This window comes from Capra hircus, chromosome 23 (assembly GCF_001704415.2).
Source record: "Capra hircus breed San Clemente chromosome 23, ASM170441v1, whole genome shotgun sequence".
Taxonomy (NCBI): Eukaryota; Metazoa; Chordata; class Mammalia; order Artiodactyla; family Bovidae; genus Capra; species Capra hircus.
This window is the reverse complement of record NC_030830.1, coordinates 38,316,764-38,340,188: the sequence shown is the minus strand read 5'-3', so window position 1 is coordinate 38,340,188 and position 23,425 is coordinate 38,316,764. Positions and strand designations below refer to the sequence as shown.

Genomic DNA, 23,425 nt, shown 5'->3' with positions numbered 1-23,425 from the left:
TCTGGAGCAGCTAGAGAAGAGTCAAGCGGAGCGAGTACACAGAGCAGAGCACGGTTCAGAACCAGTTAAGCTGAGCGAGGCAAGCTGCCTTTTGGTCCTTCCCGTGTTAGCAACGCTTTGTCCAGTTTCATGGATCTTCTTTATCTTACTCTCTGGACTTGATTTTCATGTTGACATCTTCTGAGTCAAACCTGAAAGCGGTGGTGATTCTGTTTGACTTTACCATTTGCTAGGGATCACTTTTAAGGGGCCACATGTTTTGTATAAATACCTAAATATGTTTTCCTTTAAGAAAGGGTAATCTGGAAAAAGCTGTAGCCATATGTCAGGTCTTCCAACAGAACGTTCACTTTATCTCCTCAGTGTGCCTTAAACGTTGTAAGAGCTATTGTCTGAGAATTTAAGATTTCATCAACTGTGAAAGTGTCTCTTTAAAATTATTTTGCTTTCAGGCATCTGTACTGGCTCCTTTCTTAAAAAGGGCTCATTGTTACATGGATATTTCGTGCAAGGTAAAACAGGACTAAACGCTCAATCAACTTTATGCTCAGAAATGTACTAATATAGATTATGAAGTTATTCAAAATTGAATGCACATTTTAAGTGTTTATTGGCACCTCTACATGCTTGCATGTCAGGAAATTTCAGAGTTATTATTAAAACATGTTCCTGATCTTAGTGACGAAACTTCTTCCTAAAACATGACTTCTTCTTCCTGTCTTGTTTTCTTGCAATCCTTACGCTAACATTGCTAGTAATATGCTGCTTCCACCAGAACACCTAGTGGGACCTAGCAGAGTACAAACTGTGAAAGTGCTAAGGGGGGTGAATTTCAGGGATGTTTTCGGCAGTTGGGCAGCCCCAGAGGGTGGAAAGGCTGTGGGGCAGGATGGTCACCTAGAAGAGAGGTGTGAGGCGGCCATTCTGCCCAAGCAGCGGCTGCGTGGCACACGGCTTTCCCTCGGGAGGTGGTATTCACCACGGTTGTGCACTGCTGGAGAGAGTTAGGCTTATAACCAGTGACATCTTGCTGTAATTTTGAGATAGGGGTCAAGCAAAAGGTACAGAAAGTGAGAGAGAGAACTTATAAAGGAGAACTTGAGCACCATACGTAAATTTATTATCTAAAAAAATTAGTTTTAGTGCCCATGACTTCCAGTTTCAACTGTCATACTAACATTGCAGTTGTGATTCTCATTTCCTAGTGCTTAACTGTTGCGGAATGTATATCTCAAGTTTTTGAGACATATGGGCTGGTTTTCTTTCATTGACAATTTGAACTCTCTGTCCCTTATGTGAATCTGTGGTATAAACACCACCAAGTTATTTTACCACCAGTTAATATGCAGAATTGAATGTGAATATGGGCAAAGTCAGTGGGTTTGATGTCTGTTTATAAATAAAGTTTAAAATTATTCCCTAGTAACAAGTTTATCAGTGTTCTTTGTGATTTGGTAAAGACAACTTAAGTCAGCCCAGTTCCTCTCAGTACAAAATCACAGAAATGTTTAAGAAATATTTAAGATGTCACTTCTTCTCAAAACAAGAATAAGAACGCTGAGAGTTCTCTAGTTAGTTCTAAATCGTGCGTATTGCTGTCTTCCAGGATTTCCCTGTGATCAAGCAGACAGTTCAGGATACACAGTCCAAGGATGAACGTTCACCGCAGCACTGAGAGCGACAGGTTACTGCGGCAGGAGGCCAGCTGCCTGATGGAGGAAGCTTCGGCTGCAGCTCCAGAAAGAGACGCACACAGTCCAGCTTCTTCTGGTCTTCAAAGTCTTACTTATCCTCTAGGTCCCAGGAACGATGGTATGGTGATTAGCTCTTGATTTAGTCTGGAGGGCTTTCTGACACCTGAGCACCTATTCTCCCAGAAGGCATAAATGTTCTTACTCTAAATAATATATCCAGTTAATTGGCTTAGCTTACGTATCACAATTATATAAAGCTATTACCAAAAAATCTCCACTTTAAAAAAAGATTTATTTGGCTGTGCCATGTGGCACATGGAATCTTAGTTTCCTAACCAGGGATGGAACCTGTGATCCCTGGATTGGAAGCACGGAGTCATAACCCGGGGACAGCTAGAGAAGTCCTTTTTTAAATCAGAGTATAGTTGCTTTAAAATCTCCATTTACTTAGTCAGTTTAGCACATCTGACTTGGTGATAGTAGTGTAAGAAAAGCAGTCTCGGGTTTGGAGATCCACATTCTAGCTGTAGTCATGAATGAGCGCCTTACTCTTTCTGAGCCTTGCTTTCTTAATCTGGACAACAAGGATGTTAATATTCTCCTTACCTCACAAGGCTAGAAGATAACTGAGTTAATGGATGTCAAGGCTCTTGATAAATTGTTCGGTTCTTTTTAACTTTTAATAAAAACAGTAGCAACAATAATAATAGCAGTTACCATTTATTGAGCATTCACTGTGCTAAAAGTTTATTCTTTTAAATCAAGGGTGGCAAACTGATCAACTCTGAATCACTGCCTGTTTTTATAAATAAAAATTTGAAACACAGCCATCATGCCCCTTCGTTTACGTACTGTCTGTGGCTCCTTTCCTGCGTTATGGCAGAGACCGTGACCCACAACGCCAAACAATTACTTTTTAGCTCTTCACAGAAAGTTTGCTGATCCCTGCTTAGATTAATCTTTTCACCAATGGGGAAGCTGAGGCTTCAGAGGTTATTAGTAACTTGCTCAGGTTCACACTGCTAAGAGGTCGGGGACTGGGATTTAAACCTGTATCTTTCTGGCCAGCCTTCGCTGACAGAAAAGCAGAGTGTACCTGCCACCCTAGAGTACCCATTACAGAGAATTTATGCAGCAAATCTCCTCCTGCTCACCTATTTAAGTAGGATGGAACCTGAGGCATCCTTTGGGAATCAGCCCAATTTAATTACTTCTTTGCTGGGGGAAAAGTCAAGTATTCTGCAGAACTGAGTTAATAAATTAGGTACCTAGTTTCATTTTTAAAAACAGCACTTACAGTGTTGAAAGCCTGGCTTGGTGATTAAAGTTTTTCTTGCTACAAGCTTGCCCAAGGATTGTGTAGAAACTTAGCTCTTGGAATCCTACAGAAGGCCACACTGAAAATTTACCAGAGGCTATAGGATGTGAACCCAAAACAGGTTTTTGGTCTAAATTTTGGTTTCCTTTTCTCTAGAAGCAAATGTGGAGAAGGAAATGGCAACCCACTCCAGAATTCTTGCCTAGAGAATCCCGTGGACAGAGGAGCCTGGTGTCCATCCATAGGGTCGCACAGTCAGACACGACTGAAGCAACTAGCATGCATGCACTGGAGAAGGAAATGGCAGCCCACTCCAGTGTTCTTGCCTGGAGAATCCCAGGGACGGAGGAGCCTGGTGGGCTGCCATCTATGGGGTCGCACAGAGTTGGACACGACTGAAGCGACTTAGCAGCAGCAGAAGCAAATGGGGAAAAATCAAGTATACTCTAGCTAAACAGTTTATTTGATTATCTTAAGTGCCTGAAATACAACTAATTTCTCAGAGGTCATGGGCAGTAATCCTGTCCGTAAATTATTGTAAACAAATTTAAAAGACATGAAGGGTGGGAGTGAGATATTAAATTGTGCCTGTAACATTTCATTTCTTTCTAAAAAAGTTTGAAGAAAATTTAGGAAAATGTTAACTAGCCAAATCCAGGTGATGTATACATACTGTGTTAACTCTAGGTTTTGATATATTTGAAATTTTTCATTAAAAAAAAAAATTATTTTCCATTAACATAAAATATACTAGGAGAGCTCCCTATTTAAAAGAATCTTCTGGGACTTGCCCAGCCATCCAGTGGTTAAGACTCCACACGCCCACTGCAAGGGGGTGCGGGTTCGATACCTGGTCAGGAAGCTTAAGATCCCAAATGCTGCATGCTGTGGCCAAAAAAATTTAAAAACCAATCTTCTGGTAATCCTTTTGAAAATACTTTCTCCTTGTCATCTTCTGTATGTAGCCAGATCTCAGACGGTGTGGTATTACACATTTTTAAGTGCTGCCGCAGACTTTATTTCAGTTGATAGTCAAACCAATCCTGTGAGGTAGGTGGAGTGAACGTTATTTTCACTTTACAGGTAACGAATCAGGTTTAGAAAAGTCAGATTCTTTATGGAAATGGCTCTTTGATGGTACTAACACAAAAATTTTGATTCCATGAATGAATTCTAATCCAAGACCATTTGCATTGGAACTTTTCCATTGAGAGCAAGACCTGTCTGTTCAGAAAATGGTGTTGGTGATGTTAGGATTCCCCTATGCATAATGAAAATGCATTTTTAAATGCATTTCTAGGAAAAGTGGGGCAATCAGAGACTTATCACTATCCTTTTTGGAAAATAAAATTTAGAAATGTTTTTTAAGAATGTAGAAAACTAATAGTGTTGACTAATGAAGTTATCAAGTTTCTTAAATGAAATGCAGGAAATATGGTCGGTATTTAGAGATAGAAGTGAAAATTAAAATAAAGTGCCTGTGAAACAAGACTAGGGGAGGTTTAAAAATATGGCAGAGGGTTGCTTGTTTTCCACAGAAATTCTTCTCCAGTGTTCAGTGATTTTATTTTTTGGCCATGCCCCATGGCTTGCGAGATCTTCCTTCCCTGAACGGGGATCAAACTTGGGCCCCCAGCAGTGGAAGCAGTGAGTCCTAACCACTGGACCTCCAGGGAATTCCCTAATAGTTATATTTTTAGAGTGCAGGCATTACTGCCTTCATTGCCCTCTCCCCAGCGCACAAAAACATACGCAACGCAGAAGAAAAAGCTCCTGGGCGTCCAGTGTGAGTCTAGTTTGTTTTTCCTTTATGTGCTCTAGACAAGAGTTTCTGCCTTTGGCTACCTAAAGTTTGGGGATTTTTTTGTTCTTGTTTTTTGAAAAGGACAAGGTTTATTTTTCTCCCGAGGCTTTTTGCTGTCAAGTTATTTTGGTTTGTTTGTATCGTATGATCTTTTAGACCTTCCACTTGACTCTGCCTCTCAGCCAGCAAATCTTCCATTCCCTCACATGATGTCACTTCCTGAAGATGTCAAAGGCTCTTGCTTCCAGAGTGGGAATAAACGGAATCATGAACCCTTCATTGCTCCGGAGCGATTTGGAAACAGCGCAGTGGGCTTTGGCTGTAACGTTCACTCTCAGGCACCAGAGAAAGTGACACTTCTCGTAGATGGCACACGCTTTGTTGTCAACCCACAAATTTTCACTGCTCATCCGGATACCATGTTGGGCAGGTAATTGATGATAATTTCCTTCCAAATTCACTCTCTTCTCTATGAATAGAAATACCTGCCGTTTGCCTTGCATTAGATGTGAGAATGAAAACATTGAATTGCTTACTTTTCTACCTTGATACTTTTGTGAAACAGCATAAAAACCTTACATGTGTTGGTGATTTTGGGGGGTAGGTACTTTCGAGCCCCCACAAAGGGGAGTGCAAAAGGTCCAGGTGGCATCAGTTTCTAAGACCTCCATCACTAATCAGGCTTTCTGAAACTAGATCTTTGTAGCTGGCTGTTCTGTATGATGGTGGCTCTCTACGGTCAGGTTCCATTCTCTGTGCTGCTTAATTCAGAATATAGTCGTATTCTCCCCTCAGCATCTCCTGCCTCCAGCTTTTTATGACTCGAGTTTAGGAAAAGGAAAGCGTCTACTGAGGGGGATTACCATCCCAGAAGTATTCTTAGAGCCTGGGCTGGGAGTGAGGAGCTCTCCTTCTAGCCAGCTGTACACACCTTAACGTGTAGAGCAGACTGGGTTAAGAGGAAAATAATTTGAGTGTATACACACAAACATTTGGCTTTTCATCTAGTACTTAATAGTGGATCTTATCTAAAGATATAACCTCTCTCCAGACTTTGAACTGATTTTAACTGAATTAGAAGTCAGAATGGACCACACCATTTGCTGAATTTTAGGCTAAGTGAAATCTAAGCTATTCAAATATCTGTCTACTTATATATACAAATGATGAACTGGCTGATGAACCCACCAGTTTTAACTGGAGCCAAACCTATATATTTCTTAAACATATGACTTAAGATTAAGCTAGAACTTTAAAACATTTTCTAAATTGGCCCTGTTTTAGACTTGACTTCATGTCTTCAGTCTTGGTATCTCCACCACCACTTCTTCCCAGGTGCCCCAAAAAGGTGCTTCATCTGTGTGAAGTAGGCTACCTCTGAAAGTAGTGCTCAAGAAAAGAAAGGCAAGCGTTTTCTGGGTAATAGATCTCTTTATCTAGGTGGTTCATCGAGTCAGCCGAGGTCATGAATTCGGAGAGTTTTGTGGGTTTGTTCTGTCCTGTGGCTGCATAAAGTATTCATATCCCTGGCCACTGAGCATACAGATGCGGGCCACTAGCCACAGGGGACAAGCTGAGAAATAGAATGCTAACGCAGATCCACGCCACTCCTGACGGACGGCTCTGAGGTGCGGTTATGTTTATGGCATATTGTTCACTATTTTGATTGATTGCTATCTCAGCTACACTTCACCCAAAACATTCCAGAAAAAAGTCAGCATTCTTTGAAGACTACTTTTATCAGATGGATTTTTTATGTACAGTGCAGAGATTTGGAGAGCATGTGACTTTTTTTCAGACCTTGGAGAGCAGCCAGCTCAGGGTGGAGCATAGCAGTTTTGAACAGCTGGACAGCAGGGCTTCCCAACAGGTTAAGGAAGGAAAAGGCAGTGAGTCCCCGTTGGGCTGACCGACAGTACCGACCACCTGCCCTGTCCTTTGTGCTGGCTTCTCCTTCCACAGCTCCTGCACATACGTGTAGCAGGGGTAGTAGGGGTCATGGGGCCAGTTTGTCTGGACGGGATCTGAGAGAGGGAGGAGGGATGGGAATGGATGAGTATGAAAGCAGGGTTTCCTCCCTGTGCCTTCATGACCTCTGAAGTCAGCCCAGAGCAGGCCTGCCTCTCTGAAATATGTCAAACTGTTGATAATCCAGTTCTTCCCCTCCTTTTTGGCTTGCCCTGAAATTCCCACCATTGGTTACTCCTTGGATTGAGGAAGGGAGTTTTTTCCAGAGCTCAGCTGTAAAATGTACCAGGAAAGGGAAAGCACTAACATCTGCATGAACTAACACAGATTCATCTATCAGATGTTGAAAAGCGAAACTCAGAAACATCGAGGATGGCGTGCTGGACGGGTACATGCTGATGGGTGAGGGGGAGGAACAGAAAGGCTCAGGGCAGGAGACACTGGCACCCAGGATGCCGGTGCTCCGGAGACGTTCCAGGCGCAGCTCCACAGGTGCCGCTGTGCGCCACAAGCTCACTGCCGGTGACCAGCGGAGGCTGCTTTGTTCCTCGTTGCACTCGAACACTGAAAGCATTGCTGCCTTCTTTTTCTGCCTGAAGGGAGTTTCCTAAGACCTAAGTGTGTCTTAAGAGGGGTTGAGGCCTGGTGCTCTGTTTTAAAATTATATTGTAAGGGGGATTGGAGTCTTCCAGGATAAGGTGAAAAAGGGAGACGTTTCATCTACGGAGAATCCTGCTGGAGAGGGTAACACTGTTGCCTGGGTATCTTTCAGGATGTTTGGGCCAGGAAGAGAGTACAACTTCACGCGCCCCAACGAGAAGGGCGAGTATGAGATTGCAGAAGGGATCAGTGCAACTGTGTTCCGAACAGTGCTGGTGCGTAGTGACCCCTGGTTCCATCCTCTTCCCTGGGGGCGTGCGTAGGCAGAGGCCTTCAGAGTTCCGTCAGACTGTGCTCTGACTCCAGGGTTTGCCATTTCTAGTTACTGCCTTTCCTGCTTTATTTTCTCTTCCTGTAATCTTAAGTCCTTCTTGCTTGTGTGAGCGCAGTCAGGTGTCAAGTTGTGATTAAACGTGTCAAGATGGCCAGGAGTCACTTTGCTGTCTGATGAATCACCAACTTGGTGATAGTTCTAGTAACCCAGCACTTTACCTGGACCAGGAATGAGTGAGTCAGAGCTGAAGAGGGACGTTTCCATCTTGTTCTTTGACTACATTTCCTCTTGTCAATCTCTTTATAGGATTACTACAAAACTGGTATCATCAATTGTCCTGATGGCATCTCTATACCAGACCTTAGAGATACGTGTGATTATCTCTGCATTAACTTTGACTTCAACACTATCCGATGTCAAGATCTGAGTGAGTACAGGAGAAGCTGCCTACTGCGTTTGAGCAGCTAACCTTTGAATTCGCTTAGGATTGACATTTTTATCACTGAACAGAAAGCCTTTTAAGTGTGGGTTGGGGATCATCTGCAGAGAAGAGACACGGTGCTAACCATTCCCTCTGTTGCTTCAAAACTCTGAGGGAGTAAACACGAGACCACAAGCAGGCTCTAAGGCTAGCTTGACCCCGTGAGTCACCAAGCTAGTTGCGTCCTCTCTTGGGACCTTGGGATCTCAAATCTTTAACAAATAAGGATACTGACCCTCGGATATGAGGTAAGATTCACTCATAGTCACAGGACCTAAATTGGCTGGGTACTTCTCACAGTTTATCATTAATTTAGTGTTTGTTAAGTGCTTTGTAGATGTGAACTTGCATTAATTTTCACAATTAACCCTTGAAAGATGGGTGATAATCTCACTTAACAAAGGAAAAGATGGAGAAATTGGCTTGTTCAGAGCTGTAAACTTTAAAGCTGGGATAACTGATTGAATACAGACTCCATGCTCTCATCATTACCTAAGCTTTGTGAAATGATTGAAGAATTCTTTCAAGTTCATGATACATTTTCCTTCATATTCCATGACGTTCTCTGGATGTGTGGTTTCTCCACTGAGTCTAGTACCCACGTAGAGAAAGTCCCTTGGTGTCTCCAAACCTTAGATTATCCCTCTCCTGTGGTACTCTAAATTGCAGTCCAGAGCATCTTCAGAAGAGGTGCTATAAAGAGTCATCTCCAAATGATGGTTCTCTCTTGTAGAATTAATGTTTATGTTCTGATATTGCATGTTGAAAAAACCTCAACTGATCAGAATGCTTGGGGTTTATTAAACAGGAGACTGGTAGAATGTATAAAGCATGTAACAGATTCAGCTTAATTATCACCTCAGAGCAGGAAACATTCTCTGCCTTGAAGTGAGCCACTTTTCTGGGCCTTACCAATGGTAACAGCCATGTACCTCACAGTCTTTTCACTGCAGTAACACTTGCATTTGAGCAGAGAGGATGCTCACTGGCCTTTTGTTTCCCAGGTGCTTTACTGCATGAACTGTCTAACGATGGTGCTCACAAGCAATTTGACCACTACCTCGAAGAGCTGATCCTGCCCATCATGGTGGGCTGTGCCAAGAAAGGGGAGAGAGAATGCCACATTGTTGTGCTGACGGATGAGGATTCTGTGGACTGGGACGAAGACCACCCTCCACCCATGGGAGAGGAATATTCTCAAAGTAGGAGCCCCCTGCATGATGTCGATGTTTTCAGCAAGAAACGTGCTGCTCAGAGTCGTAGCTAGACCTTAGAACCAGTGGCTGTCACTGGTGAGCTGGTGGGCAGCACACTCACCTGGATGATGCGGGTCTTTCATGCTGGGGAGCACCGTGAGCGTGCCTGTGCTTCCCACGCCTGCCCCTGGCATGCCTGCTGGGTCAGCACCGAGGCCGCTGTTAAGTGGTGCTGTCATTTCTGTTTCATTTTTAAATCCTTTTGAATTGGTAGTAATTCAAAGTTCAGAAAATACAAAAGGATATACATCGAAAAGTTTTCTTCCCACACCTGCATCTACCTAGTTTTCCTCTTCGGTTTCTTTTATATTCTTCCAGATTTATTCAGTGCACATACATAAGCAATTATGTGCCTGTTTTTTTCCCCAAATGATACCATATTGTAGAGGCTATTCTATATCATGTCTTACATTAAAAGCTTCCACCATCTTTTTAATGGCTGTGTAGTATTCCATTGCATGACTGCCATAATTGATTTAACCAGCCCTTTTGATGACCATTTAAGGTATAAATTATGGCTAATGCTCCAGTGAATTATCTTTTTAAAGAAAGTCTTTTCACACATGTATATCTCTGTAGAATAATATCCCTAGAAATGGAATTTGTGTCAAAACCTTTGTGCTTTTATGATTTTAATAAAATTTGCCAAATTTTATCTTCTCTAAAGGTTGAGCCAGTTTATAACTCACAAAACAGTATATGATGAGTTTATTTCCCATTTTTCACCAAGACACAGTTTTACTGAAATTTTATATTTGCCACTCTGGTAGGTGAAAAACAGCATCTTGCTGGAGTTTTAATTTGCATTTCTTATTCCATGAATGAGACTGAACATCTTTTTAAAAACCGTTTTAATTTCCTTTTCTGTAAACTGTAATCATGCCTTTTGCCCATTACAAAGTTGGATTGTTAGCCTTTTACTTAGTGGTTTGCAAAAGCTCTCTTTGTGACTACTCTATAGATATCAAGGAAATTAGCCCTTTGTAATAAGAGTGGCAGGTATTTTTCTCAGTTCGTTGTCTTGTTAGCTTTGTTTGGTTTGGGGTAAGCAGAGATGTTTTAGTTTTCCCTTTATGAATTTATGTCATATCCAGAAAGTCTTCCCTACCCTGGGACTACGAAAGTTTCTTAACATGGTTTCTTTAACGGTTGATTTATCATTTAACATTTACTCTGTGATCCATATGAATTTTTTGGCATCAGGGCTCAAGTCATTCATTAGTCTGAATCTGTTAACTCATCTCCTTTCTCTTACAAAGGTATTTACTCCATGGTTAACCCCAGACTTACTTTTTCTTTTCCAGTTCTTTATAGCTCTAAGCTTTACAGATTTTTCAAATACATTGAGAATCGGGATGTTGCTAAAACAGTGTTAAAGGAACGGGGCCTGAAAAACATTCGCATTGGAATTGAAGGTAAAGAACAACCCCGTCGGTATCCAGCTTGCATGGCCTGTGGGTATAGCTGGATCTGTGGCCATATCTTATGTCCTTAAAACCTGGTTGCTGAGGGCCTAGAGAATAGAGACGCACGTGGAGACTACATTCCTACCCAAGTTTCAAATTCCAGTTTTTGTTTTGCCTGTACATTTTCTTTTCATTTCCAATTGAAAATGTTTTAAAGCAGCTGTAGGAATAAGCTCCAGTTGACTGCCTCAGGATACAGAGCAGTCAGGGTGAAGGACACTGGAGGGAAACGCAGGGCTCGTGGGCTCGCCACATGGGAGGGTCGTCTTGTTTAGTCAGCTGTCCTGCTGAGGACCTTTCTGGGACCTGGAAGGGTCCTTCTGACAGCTACCTGGGAGACTCGTTTTATTCCCTGCAAACCTCTGAGGAATGTCTGGATGTATTGACAGAACTGCTTTAAATGGTTTGAGCAGTGGCTCCCAACCTGCGATCTGCATGGAAGCGTACTGGAGACTGGCTCTCGGGAGCGCGGAAACCATCCTGGTCTCCCCTCCGCGGGTCTTTTGACACCTGCGTTTTGCTGTTGTAGTGCCTCAGTGTTGCCCACAGAACCTGTCACTGTGTCTGACTTAGGTTGGAACTTAAAGTTGGACAGATTTTTGAGATCATCTATTAAACCTCTTTCTACTTCGTCCTCCTTTATCTCTTTGATAACCATAGGGACAGAGGGAGAGGGGTCACTCCCTTTCGCAGAGTAGCCCATCAGACATGAGAACATTCTTCCACAGTTAGTAGACGACCTTCTCCCTCTTCCGTCTTCCTTCTAGTCTGCGAAAGTGAAGACGATTTCTCCCATTTCCGTGTGACAGCCTTTTAGATACTGTAGGCAGCATCCCAGTTTTTCCTTTAGGCTTAAACATTTCACATTTCCTTACCTATTCACACGGGATGCCCTGTAGGCAACAGAATTAGAGGGCCACGGTAGCCATGTCACCGTAGGATGTGTCCTGTAGTGTTGAAGCCAGTAAAAGAAAGACTTGTGAAATTAGTAAGAGGCTTCTCCCCCTCCATTAGAAGGAATACAGTTTTTTGTTACTTCCCTTTCAGGGACGAGACCTACTAACCTGGGCAGGAGGGCAGCGGGCTGTGGGCAGCGGGGGCTGGAGAACATGGTCTCCTCCCTGTGGTTTCACAGTCTTGAGATTTGGGAGGAAACGGATGCAGTTAGAAAGAAGGAAGTATGGGAACCCGAGTGATAGATTTTCTGGGGTTATGATGGCCTTTTTTCCCTGTTTCAGGTTATCCTACCTGTAAAGAAAAAATTAAGAGGAGACCTGGCGGCCGGTCGGAAGTAATCTATAATTATGTGCAGCGCCCCTTTATCCAGATGTCCTGGGAAAAAGAAGAAGGGAAGAGTCGCCATGTGGATTTCCAGTGTGTTAGAAGCAAGTCCCTCACAAATCTAGTCGCTGCTGGAGAAGATGTCTTGGAGGACCAAGAAATATTAATGCACCATCCACCCCAAGTGGATGAACTTGACCGGCTGAACGCCCCACTTTCTCAGATGGCTTCTAATGACTTTCAGGATTAGGGCTGGCTGTGGGTCTGTCCCTCTGCAGGCCTTGTCTCTGTGTGGGATGCCCAGCCAGTCCTCCCCTGGTGTGTCTCACTGAGCAGGAGACATGCTTCTCCCCTGTCCTTTCCTCTTCTCCCATAGTTAATCTTTGTCCTTTTCAGTAAGCCTGTGCCTCCAGCAGGGGATGAAAAAGCACTCGCTGGTAATTAAACTACCAGCTTTGCAGCAGCCCTGGAAACTTGAAGATTTGGGGTCTGGTGCTGTTCACCAAGTCTGCATAACTGCAGAAGCAGAAAAGGAAGTTAGGACTCCTGTTGCCCCATATTCAGCAAAGCCGTTCTCATCCTTCACACTCTGTTCTTGGTTGTTTATTTTGTTTTATACCAGGCAAATTACTTAGCAGCAAAGGGACCAAACTTAAAAGGAGACAATCTATACCTTCTACAAGCAAACACTGATGGGATGCTCATTAGAGGTTAGTGACGGTACCATCCTGGTGGCATCTGTGCCCCAGCTGCATCTGGGAAGAAATAGGCTCTTATTCAAAATGTCCAAAAGGAAATTCTTAAGAGCTTCAATTCAGTTTTGTTTTTCATTATTGCAGTGAACAATCTAAAACCTCACGGGTTCTTTGACAGGAAGGATAATGCATAACAGTGTTTATGAAACCTTTTTAGCTGCAGGGTTTTTGAGCCTAAACAGATTATTATTCATTTGGAATGAAATTCACAACCCAAGTTGAAGAAGCTCTCCAGATCAGGCCACTTTGATTCTCCTGGCTTGGAATCTGGTGTGAAGCTGTAGTCCTCACCCTAGGCTAACATGTTGCCCTGGGTGTGTCTGGGAGACCTCAGATATGGCGTAACAGGCTTTTAAGATGTGAGCAGTAAGTTTCCAAAAGTGCTGTTTCTCAGTAGAAAGACCAGTAAGAGCTCGGGAAGAAGGACTAGGGGTGGATCTGAGTGGGGAAACGTCGCCTGGTTAGGCTCTGTCCCAGTGTAGGGTTTTTCATTGTATGTTCATTTCATACTATGGAATATTTTAGGTATCAGGGCATTTTGATTTTTTAAATAGCCTGTCAGTTGCTTACACACTAGGTAAGAAGACTACACTAATGTCAACCCGAAAGGAAGAACGGGCAGAAGGGAATCCAGCTTAGTGAACTCATTGCTGTCGGCTCTGTGTTAACAGCACGTGGTCACTCCTGTCTGTACTCATGTCCCCATGGCTGTGAACAGCAGCGCTCGCTTCAGAGTTCACAGCCAGCCGCGTCTTGAGACTTTCTCCCATTTTGTGGTAGGGGTTGGCATTCCGGTCACCGAGCCTGAGCATTTAAGAAGGGACACAGTTTCCTTCAAGTTCTTTAAGAACAGGCCTGGTTTTCTTAAATTCCATATGATACCGTGTCTCATATTTCCATAAGATACTGTAGGGAAGCTACTCAGCACCATTTTATGACTGCCCTAGCCAGTCCTCCAAAGGGAAAGTCAGGAGTGTGCTGACAGCTACTCTTCCCAGGCTTGATGAACAAGAGCGTTCTTAAGGTGTGTGTTCTGTGCATGTGACCAGGGCCAGTGTCCCAAGGCACATGGATGCTCTGCTCTTATTCAGAGAAATTAGCAGCAAGGGGTTAAACTGAGCCAACCTACGAGTTGCTCTGATGAACACTTGTATGGCTGATGGCCAGGGTTGCCATTGAGGGTTAGTGTTGTGTTGTAACCCAGAGGGTAGTTTTAATTCTGTGAAAAGCACTGGCTCATGTTTGAGGTCAGGTTTGGCTTTGACCTTACTGGTACTACACCCATGAGTAGCTGACCAGCCCAGATTGTTTGATGGTGCTTCCTTTACACTTTTCAGTTGACTTCCATGCCATCACAAAGGAAACTGGAGTTAGACTTTTGTGTAGTCTGTAGTATGTGTCATTTCTGTTTTATAGCTTATATATTAACATTTGGGGTAAATATGTCTTAGCTAACACAATTAGTCCTTGCTTAGGTACAAAGCTAGGTATGAAAGTATGGCTTGTACTCTGTTCTGTGTAAATAATTTAACTTCCTCAGGCTTTCAAAAACTAGGTCTTTTTTCCCCCCAGAATTGGGTTGACATGCTTTTGGACCCAGCGCTTGGGGTTTGAGCAAGCTGGAAACGCGTGGTGTCGTCACCAGGCACTGGTGGCTGGGGGGCAAGCTGGGCCTGCAGGCTCCCTCTGGTGGAGAGGCGTATCTTCGGCGGCCCCTCCCCTCTGGCCTGGAGTGAAGCATCGCTCTAATTTGGTGGCTCCTCTCAGCCACAGCTGCTGTCCCCTGGGCCAGGACATTCCGCAGTGGTAGGACCTCACAGTTCTCACAGGGCCAAGAGCTGGGTTACAGTCACTCCCATCAGGAGTCAGCTACTGGCCAGCTGGGCAAGAGGTGTTTCTCATGAAAAAAGTAGCACTCAGGTTTGGTGTTTTTTTTCCTAAGTGCCTAAATAAGAAAGCAAGGCTGTTTGTACAGAAACATTTTCATAAGAAAATGGTTTTGCCCAGACTGTCTTATTCAGAGGTTATCTGCGTCAGCAAGCAGATAAACCTGAATTGAGGTCTAGGATCTGAATCTGTGTGCGCATCAAGTCATAGATAGCTGATGAGGAAGCAGTTGCCATTAAGCAACTGGATGCAGGCATGGAGACAGTGTTAAAATGTGTCTTGAGACGACGTAATGGTTTCTCCAAAGTGGAGAAAAGGTATTAAAAGAAGGACAGAAAAAAGGGCAAGGACGCTAGAAAGCAGCTTGATTTCTTGCACAGTATGCAATAGCCGGTGCTGTTGTGAACTGAATTCCGTGTGGTAACCTAACGGGTGCAGGTCTGTGGAAACGCTGTGGAATAAGCCAGGAAGGGTGCATAGTGTTCCAGCTGATCCTCCTCAGAGGAAACACAGCCAGAGTATGCTGGGAGCCTTTACTGATAATAGTCGAATAGGTTAGGAGTCAGTCTTGGTGATTCACTCAGTGCCACTTCTTGCCATCATTTTGAAATTGTTAAGCTGGGCATAGTTCAGAAAGCAGACCTGAGGCCTTGGTGGGAGATGGAGCCGTGTTCATGCTCTGGCGGGATACTGTCTGCAGAACATGACTTTCCTCTTTAAGGCAAAAGGCTCGTAGGTTTTGCCTCTTCATTTTGTATTTACGTTTAAAGTTGCACTTGCTCAGCTCCCAGTGTTTACGAAGCCCTTATGTTTGGGTGCTTTTCTATAATAAAATGTTACCACTTGTGTCCATGTTGTTTTGTTGTTGCTGTCTCTAGCAGAGCGGCAGCGGCTCTGGAGGGTCTCTTCCTTTCCACGGCCGCTGGGAGCTCACCTGGAGTGCATGTGTGCTCTCCCCGCCCTGCAGCTCCTTGTGATTCCCAGGTTCCGGAGCCCTAACCGTCTGCCTTCTTAAGTGTCTGGTTACCTTGCATTCGAGACCTCTTGAACCCTCAAATCCAACTAAGTGGGACCCCACAAAGCCAAATGTAAAGTAAGGTCAGACAGCTCATTTCTCTATGTTCTAGTTTTGGTTTAGAGCAAGTGAGGAAACACGGCAGGAGTGAAAGGCAGGTGAGAAGGTGGGTCCCTGGAAAGCACTGCTGTGGGCGCCTCGCTCCTCTGCTCGGGTCCTCCTGGACTCCCTCTGCTCACTTCGCCTGGGAGCTTATTGGTGATACAACTTCAAGGCTGCTAAACAAGCTGGCCTCCCTGGCAGGCCTGCCCTTAACAGCACAGAGGTCAAGAACATGCTCTGAGGACATGGCCTGTTGAGGATGTTCAAGGCCAAACACTGCTTAATCATGGGGACACGCTGCCTAGGACGCAATTCTTCCCTTTAGAGGGCTTTTATAATTGCATGGAGAAGACAGATCCGTAAATAGTTAAGGTCACTTGGGAATCCCAAAAGGGTACAGTAGCCAGTTCTTACTGTGAGGATTAGAGGAGAGTTCACGAGAAGACTCTATACATGACACGTGAACCAAACTGTGAAAGACAAACGGTGGTTTTGGATCCATGAATCTAAAAGGAAGAATTCCAGACCAGTTCAACTGTATAATCAAAGATGCGAAGGTGAAATAGTTGCCTACTGTCATGAGGGAAGAGGACGGGGGCATGCCGAAATGAGGCGAGTAAGGAAGGACCCCTGTGCCTCAGACAAGGTGTTTGGTCTCACTGCATAAGCTATTGGGAGCCTTAAGGGTTTTATCAATAACCTCAGATACGCAGATAACACCACCCTGAAGGAAGAAAGTGAAGAGGAACTAAAGAGCCTTCTTCGATGAAGGTGAAAGTGAAAAAGCTGGCTTAAAACTCAACATTCAAAAACCTTAAATCATGGTATCCGGTCCCACCACTTCATGGCAAATAGATGGGGAAACAATGGAATCAGTGACAGACTGTTTTCTTGGGCTTCAAAATCACTGCAGATGGTGACTGCAGCCATGAAATTTAAAGATGCTCCTGGGAAGAAAAGCAGAGACATTACTTTGCCCACAAAGGTCTGTATGGTTTTTCCAGTAGTCATGTATGGATGTGAGAGGTGGACCATAAAGAAGGCTGAGCAGTGAAGAATTAGTGGTTTTGAACTGTGGTGTTGGAGAAGACTCTTGAGAGTCCCCTTGGACTGCAAGATCAAACCAGTCAATCCTAAAAGGAATCAATCCTGAATATTTGGTGGAAGGACTGAAGCTGAAGCTCCAATACTCTGGCCACCTGATGTGAAAAGCCAACTCATTGGAAAAGACCCTGATGCTGGGAAAGATTGAAGGCAGGAGGAGAAGGGGATGACAGAGGATGAGACGGTTGGATGGCATCACTGACTGGATGGACCTGAGTTTGAGCAAGCTCTGGAGTTGGTGATGGACAGGGAGCCTGGCATGCTGCTATCCATGGGGTCACAAAGAGTCAGACAACAAAGAGTGAACAACAACGGGTTTTATGCAGGAAAATGACATGACCAGATCAGGAATTTTAAAGAATTTCTTTGGCAGCAGGGAGAACAACAGACTTGAAACGGGAAGGAATAAGAACAGAGAGGCCAGCAAAGAGACCACAACGATGGATTCAGCAAGGAATGATGAAAACTGGCAGGATGGACGAGCACGCCCAAGAATTATACATGTTCACTGATGGGAGTGGTGTAAGAAATTTCTGGCTTGGACGGCAGGAAGAAGGAGCTAGAAAGAAGGTGGTGGAAGCAAGAGAAGCTCCCTAAACAGTTTACGCTGGTAAGAGGCCTTCTGGGTGGTAGTTTCTGATAGGCACTTGTTATGTGGGATCTAGAGTTCTGGGGAGATATTCTGGGCAGGATGGTCATTTTGAAGATCTTGCCGTAGAAATGGCAGTTGAAGCCACAGTATGAGGGAAGTCACAGGAGTGAAAAGAAGGCGAAGGCACTGTTCTGAGGAACCCCAGCACTTGGGCGGCAGTTGTTTTTAAGTCAGCAGTGAGTGCCGCAGAGTGGTCAGGTAGATGGGGGCTGGAGGAGCCAGTGGACACGGCAGTTAGGACACCAGTGACCAGAGGGATGATTAAGAAAATTAGTAGCATGTTTGCACGTGGGACACTTAATCCTAACACATTTCATACAAGGAAGAAGCCAGAAGCAAGAGGGAAATGGAGTAACACTGAGAAGTGTGCTTTAGAAAGTAATACTTATTCGAAGCTCCATGCCTCCGTCACTGCAGGGGAGCATACTGGCCTGCACTTTCCCCTCTGCTAAATCACTGCTACTTGTAAACATCTCTAAGAAGTGCCCTCAACCTTCCCAGGAAATCAGGGTTGGCTTAACAGTCCTGTTAACAGCAACACTAACAGAGTAATAACTTTATAGTTGATGCCACAATTCCGTTAAGCCAACTTGCTGGCTGGGAACTCTTTCCTCACACTGATCTGTGGTTCAGAACCACAGTGGGCTCCCTACTGCTCCCTTGAGTGCCTGGGATTGAACTCTGTATTTTATGGATGCTTAAGTATTAGGTGAGCAAGATGTTTATCTCTGAAAATATGCCTGAAAAGCATCATAGAGCCTTGTTTTTAAGTCAGTGTTGGCTTTGATAGACGATTCCAGGGAAATGTTTGCTAACTAGGAAAGGAAAATACCATTCACTGAATCCTTTTTGCATTCAATTAAAAACACCATTTGGGTAACACGCAGAGGCCCAGGAGAGAGTAACAGAAGGTGATCCAGGAAATGTATTTTCCAAGGAAATGATTCAGAGTATTAGCAATCAGTGGCAGAGGATTCTTATGTTATATAGAGGAGCACTAAAATTAGCCATCTGCTATTCAGTGCCTATTAATCCCAAAGGAATTTGCCTCTTACTTTTGAAAGTAATTCTTAAATAGGTACTGAAGACAATTCTGATGTACTCCCGAACCAAGGAGACTGAATGGCATCAGTATTCAGTTTCACTTTAGTACATGGTACAGTTAAGTTCTGTTATTTTCTAACCGCCTCCCCCCCCAAGAGACAGAACCCAGAGACAGTGGTTCCCGACATTTCTTGAAACTCATGAGCCATGGGAAGACAACACATTCTGTTTAGGCTGCATTTAAACAGATGCCTGAGTTTAAACAGATTCCCACCCTGCTTGGTCTTTGCCCGAAGCTCCTTTCCGGGACCCAGAGAAGGCTCCTCACATACTTGCCCCGAGCAGAGCCCTGCTCTGGTGGACATCAGGAGCTGAGGTGTCCATCTTGGCAGCTTGTGGGAAAGATGCGGCTGAGCTTCAAACAGTTGTACGAAGGGCCCACCAGCTGACAGCACTTCCGTCAGCAGGTCTCCCCTCGGACTTGCTGCACTAAACTGCAGGGGTGCCCGCTGCCCTGTGACTGAGCCAGGTAGAAGGAGCAGAGGCGTGGGGCTGACAGAAGGGCGGGCTCCCATCTTCCCCGAGACAGTAAAGCATTCTGCCTAAGGTTGGCGTTCACTGTTGCAATGCTTTGCAGACAAAGGGGTTTAGAAGAAACCACCAGCACTCTGCCTCTTGGTATTACAAGCCACATTTGCTTTAAAACACACAAATTTATACAACTGTTTTCACACAGTTTATTCAGAAGTTTAGAAGTTAAAATGTGGTCATTCCCCCACCCCCCACGAAAAATCATCCCATGCCACTTTCCAACATACAGACTATCACCCTCCTATTCTCATTACCCATGCTTACCACACACTCTTGCAAAACACACAGGGGTCGAGGCCCCAAATATTTGGTAATCCAAAGAAACTACATAGTTACACAAAAGACTCTCACTTCCTTTTCACCAGCAAACCATGAATGAAAGAATAAGGGGCAAACACATGATCTTCATCCAGAGTTAATATTTCCCTAAAATTCTTTTTCCTTTCTCTTAAGTCATTAAAACCCAAAGCAGTTTCACTTACTACTGTTACTTTGATACTACTTTTTTTTTCCTGAATGGCTAAGCTAGGACATACTTTCCTTTCATAGCTGATGTTTACAACCTCAAGACTGGCAGGAAGCAGTCTCCCAGTTGTGACTTGGCCACGACACTCTGCAATATGCAAAGTTATCACATAGGTGCAAATGACGCTTTAAGAGTCATCAAAATTTTTTAAAGCAATAATGCATTAATTTGGAGCCTCCACATTTTTCTGATGCAGCAAAAGTTCTCTAAAGGTGGTGGCAGCTGTGAAAGAAAAGGCACTTCGTGCTAAAATTCAGAGGGTCTCTCTTCAGAGACCACCCCAGCAGAGAGGCCTGGTCAGCCCAGGCCTGCAAGTGACCCTTTAGGGTGGAGAGGACCATCCCCCAGGAAGGCATCTGCAAAGGAAAAATTTGTAATGATTCCAAGGCAAAATGGTTACTTAAAGTTGGGAGAGGAAAAACACTGAGAATACAAATACGGTGGCACCAGGGACTGAGGCGTGAGCTGTACAAGCATCTGCAGGCTGGCCCTGCACTGTGTACAGGGCTGGTTCCCTCACCGCTCCAGGAGGTCCTGGAGACACAACAGGAGCAGCACCTTAGCCAAGAGGGTTCCCGGCCACCTGCTGTGTTCCCAGGAAGGAGCTGAGGTCCTGTTGGCAGCACTTGTGAGTACTGCTGGTCCGTGGCAATATCCAAAGGGATTTTCTGATACAGTCGTGAAGAGAAGGTGAGAATTTTCCATGCAATCTGAGACTCCTTGGTGATGCCCAGCAGCCTTTGGGCCTTCTAAGAGCAACGATGGATCAAGCTGGCCTCCTCCATCAACACTCAGAAAAGCAGCAGGAATATTTTAGATGGGCAGGAGCAAATAAATCAAAATGGACTGAGTCTTTATCCTAGTACCATAAATAAAGTGCACCATGATTGGAGGCTATAAAAAGCCACTTGCCAGAGGCTGAGGTCTGGGGAGAAACCACCATAACCACCCATTCAGAATGGCGGGTCATTTTCTTCAGCCAGAATGCTGGCTGCCGACGCTCTTTATTGCTTTATTTCCTTTAGTACTATGAACTTTCAGCCATAAAAAAAATACTTGGTGGGCTTGACAGGAAGCATGTCACAGAAACCCAGAACTGGCTGATAATAAGTTTATGTTACAGTCTCAAAGTTGGATGATGGCTGTTTTTCCCCCTTCGTTCTGATGAACTTAGGAAAATTTGAGGTTTTTTTAAAACATCAGATTGGCTCATGATGCTTCTAAAGAAGCAGGACAGCCGTTCATGGCCAGCATAGTAGAAACGGTTGTCTTTGTTCCACCGGTCATCAGATGTTATGCAAGAGAATCCACTTACTATCACCACATTCACCACGGTGGTGGGTTCCATAAACTTCCTGGAAACTCTTTCAAAAGAGTATGTGAGAAGAAAACCATGATGTTGTACAAAGAACTCTGCTCGATTTAGGATCCCTTTCCAAGGAAAACTATTTTGCTGCTTTCATGTAGGAAGGTATCGCCCCCCGTGCAGTCAGGCCTTCAAAGCGCTTGTAGGTGTAATTGATGAAGACCCAGTCTTTGTTCTTGTAGTCTGTCTCAGGGTGATTACTTGTTGCCACTGGGAAAGAAACAGATGTGAGAGTTGATTCACAGCCTCACCCTGATGGACTACTCAGTAATGAAGATGTGACATTCTGGAGAACATTCTGCAGATTTTCTCCATTTGCTTGCCTATGTTCCTTGAACCTCATATTTTTCACAATATTTTTAAAGTTTTATTTTCCCACTTCTGTCATTTCAGGTTACCTAACCTTTAATTTAATAAACAAGAGAGTAAATCTTTGTGGTTGAGCTGTCTAAACGTGGGCGTTTGTATTCACTTTCCATTTGACAAGGTGTCACTTGCCGCCCAGCATTAACACTGGAAATATACTTACAAAGAGCCTGAAGAACTGAAGTTCCTCTCCGTGTTCTCTGCCCTGATTTGTAAACATCACACCCAAATTTGGGGGACATAATGCACTGATAAGGCAGCCTGAGGTGGTGGAGGTATTACCTGTTGGCTTAAGAATATCAGATTCTGGAAACTCATCGAAGTTTGAGGTATCATCAATGCTTTTGATTTCAATAGATATTGCAGCAGGTCTCTCTCTGCCAAGAACAGACATGCCAAAAATTACTATGGTTAGTAATCATATGGGTCACAACTAACAAGTCCGGGAAAGACCCCTGATCTGACTGACAGGGAAACACTGTCCACTGACAGGCAGCCTTTATTTCCTTTGAAAAGCTGTGACCACGGACAACCACACTAGCTGGCTAAATCCAAACAAAATTGTGATGAAAAAATATAACAATTATCTATAGCTAGGAAGAAAGGCAAGAAAAATAAGGTGAAATTAAAATTCAAAGCATGCTCCTGACAGCCTGCCCTGTCTGCTGCAAAGGGGAACCCAGCCTCTACAAGTCCCTTCGTGCAGGGCTCTGCCCTCTTCTGCCAGAAGTGCCACCGAGTAGAGAGGCTAAAGGGCAAAGGTAAAAATCACAAGCATGCAGATTAGGGACAATTATGAAACAGACACAACAGATACAGTTCCCTGGTTAGCAACCAGGGAATGCTGGCTACAGCGGTGCGGGCAGAACACTGACAGCGCTCTACGACCCACCCCCCACGACAATTTCATGCTCCCCTGCCTCCCCCCGACTCCTCTCTTCCTTCTCTACCCCCCAATAACAGCCTCCACGTCTGGGCACAGACTGTCCGGCTGGTGGCCCCCAACACTAGAGAGACTGGTGTGTCCGAGGTAAAAACCAAGTGAAACACGATGCTCGGGCAGTCCTTTCACCATGGAATCCAAAGGTGTTTCTGTTTGGAAGCAACTGCTGGCTTAAACAAATCCTGTGGCACATGGCCGACAGGAAGTCCCAACTCCCAATCCTTAACAGGAATGAAAATCAGAACAAGACCCTGAATTTCTAAGAAGCTCTCTTCCCATACTTGGCATGCCAGTAATGGCTTCTAAATTAGTATTAAGCAAACTATAGACTCAAATTGTCCTGAAAGCTTTTATATGGATATACCTGATGTGTTCCCAGTCAACACCTTCAAAAAAAGAATTATTTTTGATTTCCTCAACTCCAGGGGCTCCAATTCTATGTTCCCATTCACAGCAGAATCTGGAAAAGAGAGGCCTTTCAGCACACCTCAAGCAGTCTCCTCAGAAAAAGAAAAGGAATAACCTCCCCCTTTTTTAAAAAAAGAGAGAAATGGGAGGAAGCAGAGGGCAGACCTAAGAAATGATGAAATTTCTTAAAAAAAAAAAAAAAAAAAAAAGGATTCATTCATCTCAAAAGGCCTAGGTGGGGGACAGGGGAAATGTTCTCTGATACCTCAAAATTAGATCCTTGGCTTTGTCAGAAATAGGCACTTCTGGAGGAAAAATCAAAGTTTCTTTCCAGTTCATCACCTTCTTATATGTCTCTTGAGGGGTCTCAGAACAGAAAGGTGGGTAGCCTGTAATGAAAAGGGAACTTCGGAGCCTTCACATCCCAGAACTCTTGAATCTGAGTGAGATTATTCCACTTGATT

The 23,425-nt window shown here is 44.2% G+C and overlaps 2 protein-coding genes across 7 annotated transcripts in view; one reads left to right on the top strand and one right to left on the bottom strand.

Moving 5' to 3' along the window:
- KCTD20 (potassium channel tetramerization domain containing 20) overlaps window positions 1–15,696 on the top strand; it is a 36,970-nt gene extending 21,274 nt beyond the window's left edge. For all 4 annotated transcript variants that reach the window (XM_018039106.1, XM_018039104.1, XM_005696275.3 and 1 more), the window contains 7 exons: window positions 1,607–1,812; window positions 4,973–5,246; window positions 7,557–7,659; window positions 8,025–8,145; window positions 9,204–9,401; window positions 10,760–10,870; window positions 12,160–15,696. In XM_018039106.1, coding sequence (XP_017894595.1) covers window positions 1,653–1,812; window positions 4,973–5,246; window positions 7,557–7,659; window positions 8,025–8,145; window positions 9,204–9,401; window positions 10,760–10,870; window positions 12,160–12,452 — 1,260 coding nt within the window. In that variant the 5' untranslated portion in view covers window positions 1,607–1,652 and the 3' untranslated portion in view covers window positions 12,453–15,696. The remainder of the gene's footprint in view (window positions 1–1,606; window positions 1,813–4,972; window positions 5,247–7,556; window positions 7,660–8,024; window positions 8,146–9,203; window positions 9,402–10,759; window positions 10,871–12,159) is intronic.
- The window catches only part of STK38 (serine/threonine kinase 38), a 44,170-nt gene continuing 40,226 nt past the window's right edge, over window positions 19,482–23,425 (bottom strand). For 2 of the 3 annotated variants that reach the window (XM_005696274.3, XM_018039063.1), the window contains 4 exons: window positions 23,227–23,350; window positions 22,918–23,013; window positions 21,893–21,987; window positions 19,485–21,454 (listed from right to left, as the gene is read on the bottom strand). In XM_005696274.3, coding sequence (XP_005696331.1) covers window positions 21,324–21,454; window positions 21,893–21,987; window positions 22,918–23,013; window positions 23,227–23,350 — 446 coding nt within the window. In that variant the 3' untranslated portion in view covers window positions 19,485–21,323. Of the gene's footprint in view, window positions 21,455–21,892; window positions 21,988–22,917; window positions 23,014–23,226; window positions 23,351–23,425 lie in introns of all 3 variants that reach the window. The other variant, XM_018039064.1, reaches the window with a different exon arrangement.